Raw genomic sequence first — 4,833 nt, forward strand, 5'->3', positions numbered from 1 at the left:
ATTATTTATAATAATAAACTCTGTTATTATTACATATATTATTATTATCTATTATTAATACTCTGCTAATTCCAAAACATTCTAACTCATTTTCACTCATGAAATATGACGTTTTGCTCTGATGAGGATTATACATGGGACTACATTTTTCATTTAAAACATCCCTTGGAACTTTTTTGAAAAGAGATTCTCTATCCTCAAAACACGTTATTTGATATTATATTGCTTTGTCTAGATCTTAAGCTGCAACTGTTAATCAATATGCTTTACATGAAGACTACATCTGAATATTGTTTCTTGGAGCTATTTGTGAATTTCACATGCGTCTTTCAAGTTACAAGATAAGCTACTTCTGTGGTATATAAAGTAGAGCAAGTTTATCCCTTCTGTTTTATTCTGAAATGAAAAATCACAGCCAGCAGGTCTCCCCTCCTATTTACAATAATTAGTGATGAAGGGGAAAGGTTTGTTTTTCAAAATGGTGTAATTGTATGGTCTCAAATATCATTCTATAATCCACACTCTCTTACCCCAGTTTTGAAATGACATCCTAGAAAACACCAGGCCTGGGTTTCTTTGTTTAGATAGGATCCCCAAAGGCTACGAAATGAGCTTCCAGTTTGCACCTGCACTTGGAACAGCTTTTCATCCAATGAGATATCAGCTGTTTGAACGTGCTAAATTAAACACAGGCTTTAAAGTGTGATATCCAGATGTACTGCCTGAGCCAAGGCTACGAGCTCTGTCCTTCGGCTCTTAGCCCTCCTATGAGATTATCTTGTCAACAGACAAGAGACTTTACTACATGTCAAATAAAAACTATCACTGTTTGCGCTACAGTGAAGACAAAATTTACATAAATAAATCTGTGAGTATCTCACACAGTCCCTTCTCCATTCTTTCTGCTCGGTTCAGGCAACAGCATGACCTAAAAGCTGAGGTTTAGACTCCTGAGGCTTTCCAGCTATTTATTCCAGCATTTGACCCAGTGTTTCCTATTTAGGATCATTTTCTGCAGGTGCTGCAGCAGGCTTCCTGCTCCCTATAATCTTTGCCAGACTGACCAGCCTACAATAGCAAATGAATCACCAGAAGCCACCCAGAGTTTTATTTTTGGCTTCAACAAGAGCAAGAATAAGTAGGCATATACTTTGCAAGTTTATTTGAAAAGTTCAAGCTATTTACTAAGCATTTAGTTTTGCCCATAACCTGCAATCCTTAGCAAATTGTGGAATAATTTCAAGAAAAGTGCACTACACCTGTTGTAGCAGGAGTTCAACCTCATCTGCTTATTTATTTATTTTTTTAATAAGCTGTTTTTACTTTTAAAAACAAGCAGCAACTACTTCTGCAGTTGCCTCGTTTCCTAAACCTGCTTTCTGATGCATTTTCTTTATAATAAGATGAGGAAAATACGTACACTAGGAATGCCAGATGAAGAAAACAAGTATACGAAGAATGCCAACAGCCTTTTAATAATTCACTGCATATAATTACACTATTGTTATAACTGAACAAGTATTCCAATACAAAAGAAAGTTCAATCTTTCTTTACTTCAAGGATTAAAAAAATAATTCAGATGCTTCATAAATTGTAGTGTTTTTCCTGTATCGGCTTAATTCATTTACAGACACATACATTGCTTAAATCTTCATCTGATGCTCAGGCTGAGAAAGAAGAGGATCATTTCTGCCATACAAGTTGGCCATGGCCAGTGGGGTTCCTCACGTTGAACCAACCCAGGCCAGCGCTAACCTGAAGGCACTGCTGTGTGGCCATTGCACAGAGGGTGTGGAAAGTGAGACACGGCAGGCAGCCAGTTTTCTCATGGATCTAGTTTTTCAGTGGCTGCTATCAAATTCATTGAAGCAAGGATTTGACTGAGCAGGAAGATAGAGTTACTTCTCCTTCCCACAGCTCAAGGTCACGATTAAGATGGAGGATGGTTGCTATCAAGTCATTTTACATGTATTTGTGGACGTCATATTTTGACCAAATCTCCAGGCTGTAAGTACCAGTCATCAGGACTTCAGATATGACTAATATGTAGTCACATATTAACCTGCATGTGTATCAAATCCTAGCAGCAACCATCTGAACATCATACCAGAGTTCTTCTGAGATTAAACCATCATTTGTAGATACCCTGTGCCCAAGGACTTTCAGCCAATGAACCTGCAAGTCAATTTCCAAAGAACAAACAGAGGTTCACTGCAGAAATAAGTAGCTTGGAATCAAAACACTATCTTTTCACAATAGTGTTGCTTAAGTTATTTTTGTCATTGCTGTCTCCATTCCCAGTTTTAAACTTCATCTTTCTCAGATCCCTCCATACAAGATGGGGTTTGTTCCAGTCACTTCTCATTCATGGCTTTAAGTGCCTCTCAGTGAACAAGTTCTACGTAAGAGCAGCATCTCCAAGGTGCAGCAGTGGTGGCTTCTAAGAGCATTCATCCTCGCTCTGCAATGTCAGCATGTAGGCAAGAGTACACAGGGCAGTCCAAAAGCAATCAATGCTTTGAAGCTTTACTAAACAAAAGGAAAAAGCACACTGGGTGGAAAGCAGACTCTTAAGAAAATACTTTAATGATGATACAGTCCCAGTGTCCTCAGATATAGGACACTGAAGGAGCTGAGCGAAGGATTGTTAACTAAGGCAGCAAGATTGTCTTAGTTTATTGCACAGGAGCTTTCAAAGTTCATTACAGACCATTATGCAAGTGAAGCACAGGGCACCAGTCCTGTCTCTACTACACCATTTTGTTGATTGTCAGTGACAGGTTCAATCCATATTTTCAGAATTCATCTCTCTTTTTCCTTGCAGGTCACTTTTTATGTTGTCATCACCTTAAATAATTAGTTACAACAACAAAACAAAATCATAACTGCATCACACTTGACTATTAGGAGATTATTTTTGGTCCCTGCACGATGTAATATCTTATATCACATTATAAAAAAAAAAAAAAGGCTAAAACCATTTCAATGATATCAAGTATATTGCAAATTCATTTAAAAATAAATAAGGCAGTTGCAGCTACATGATCTGCTGTTAAGAAATGTGTAATTGCTAAGTATTTTTAGCTAAGTTTGCTCTGTAAGGCACAATACCAGTGCGAGTCTGGTGGATGGTTTACTCTGGTCCAAAGCTCCTGGAGCTGCAGGGATGCATCTGCCCAAGGCAAAGCGTGTCAACAAGAGGTCTCAGGAGCTCTGCACCTTGCCCCAGGAGCCTAGTACATAGTAAAAACTAAAGAATACTTCCAGTGGTTCCAAAGCCAATCACTGTGCTTAGAGTACCATGCGGCCCATGCTCTCAAGGGCTGGTCTCGTCTTCCGCATTTCTTTATCACAGCTTTGTTATGCCAGTTATCACCAATTATAAGAAAATGGTACATTCTCTGAGTAGTAAATGTGAATTGTTAGACAATAACTGGACTCTTGCTGTAACAGAGCTATGGGAGACTAACCTCTTGAATCACCTGCTAGCGCTAAGAGCAGAAAACAATGCGCTCCTGCCTTTGCATATTTAAATGCGATGCCTGAGAGCACCCGAGCACCTGCACCCCCAGTATCTAAACACAATCAGGGCTTGTTTCCCTGCACACCCACCACCAAGAGCAGTTCGGAGGCACTGCTGGAAGATCCCTGGCCCTGAAATCGGATCCAAACGCGTCGTTCCCCCTTCCTTCAAAAGGCGGTGGTGCACCTTTGGCCGGGGGCTGCAGGCCAAGCGGGCTCGCAAACAGGGCCGGGGAAGGCACGGAGATCCCGGGATAGCACCTTTGTGCCAGTCCACCGCAGTTCAGGGCGGGGGGGTGTCCATCGGTATCATCGTTAAGGCAATCACGTCCTCCCTCGATTGGAAGCGTCGCTCCTCATCACGCACGCAGTCCCATAGGCCTCCGCTCGCCGCTGGCCGCGCGCCGCGTACGGGGATGCCCCGAGGCTGTGCCCGCGCGCGGGGGCGAGGAGCGAGGCCAGCCCCGGGGCTGCTTTCCCCCCGGGGCTACTCGCCCTCGGGGGCGGCGCGCCCGGACTCTGCTCCGTCGAAGACCTCGGAGCCGTCGGCCAGCAGCGAGGCGCGCACCTTCCGCCGCTCCTTGAAGCGGCCCGAGTGCGAGACGCGAAGGCTCCGTCGGGCCGCTCCGCCCGCTCCCGGGGGCTCCCCGTTGCCCAGCGCGGGGGGCGGCTCCTCCGGGGAGCCGGGCGGCTCGGCGGGGACAGGCGGGGCGGCCGCGGCTTCTTTGTGCTTCTTCTTGCCGGTCAGCGACTTCCACCAGTGACCCGCCGAGCTGCTGCCCTTCACGGTGGCGGTGGCCGCGGCGCTGTCCGCCATCGCGACGCGGGGGCTTCTGCGGGAGAGAAGAGCGGCCGTCAGAGCGGGAGGGCTGAGGGCGAACGGACAGCGAGAGCCGAGCCGAGCGCAGGTGGGCAGGGGACCGGCAGCGGGGAGGCGGAGCGGAGCGATGCCTCGGAGGGGCTCTCCCTCCCACCGTCCACCCACTGACCTGAGGAACGCTCTTCTCTCGCCGCTACGCGTCCATGGCCGGTGAGCCGGGAGCTACGGCGGTGCGGCTCGGCCCGGAGGTGGGCGGGCGGGCGGCAGGTGTGGGCGGGGCGGCGCGGCGGCCCCGGGAGGTGGCGGGAACCGCGCACCTGCCCAGAGCTCCGGCCCGGCTAGGGCTGCCGCGGGGGTCTTCGGCTGCTGGTCCAGAGGGGCGCAGTTGTCCCGCCGTGCAGAGGGTGGGCGACTCACCGCTTTGGGACGGGGTTGGTGGCGCAGCTGAAGCGAAAGGGCAGGAAGGAGAGGGCTCTGCGGAGCGGCTCTC

The 4,833-nt window shown here is 47.5% G+C and overlaps 1 protein-coding gene across 1 annotated transcript; it reads right to left on the minus strand.

The window, feature by feature from the left end:
• Positions 1-1,450: 1,450 nt before the first annotated feature.
• PRR15 (proline rich 15) lies at positions 1,451-4,596 on the minus strand. Its single transcript, XM_042817088.1, has 2 exons — positions 4,513-4,596; positions 1,451-4,356 (listed from the first exon to the last, which is right to left on the minus strand). Exon 2 carries the CDS (start codon positions 4,338-4,340, stop codon positions 4,011-4,013), a length of 330 nt encoding a protein of 109 aa, XP_042673022.1. The 5' UTR covers positions 4,341-4,356; positions 4,513-4,596; the 3' UTR covers positions 1,451-4,010.
• Between the last annotated feature and the right edge of the window lie 237 nt (positions 4,597-4,833).

This window comes from Centrocercus urophasianus, unplaced genomic scaffold, assembly GCF_019232065.1.
Source record: "Centrocercus urophasianus isolate 14NV4802_14NV808 unplaced genomic scaffold, USGS_Curo_1.0 seq_16, whole genome shotgun sequence".
NCBI lineage: Eukaryota > Metazoa > Chordata > Aves > Galliformes > Phasianidae > Centrocercus > Centrocercus urophasianus.

Coding starts and splice junctions, on each gene's coding strand:
- PRR15 (XM_042817088.1), bottom strand. CDS start 4,340: ATGGCGGACAGCGCCGCGGCCACCGCCACCGTGAAGGGCAGCAGCTCG.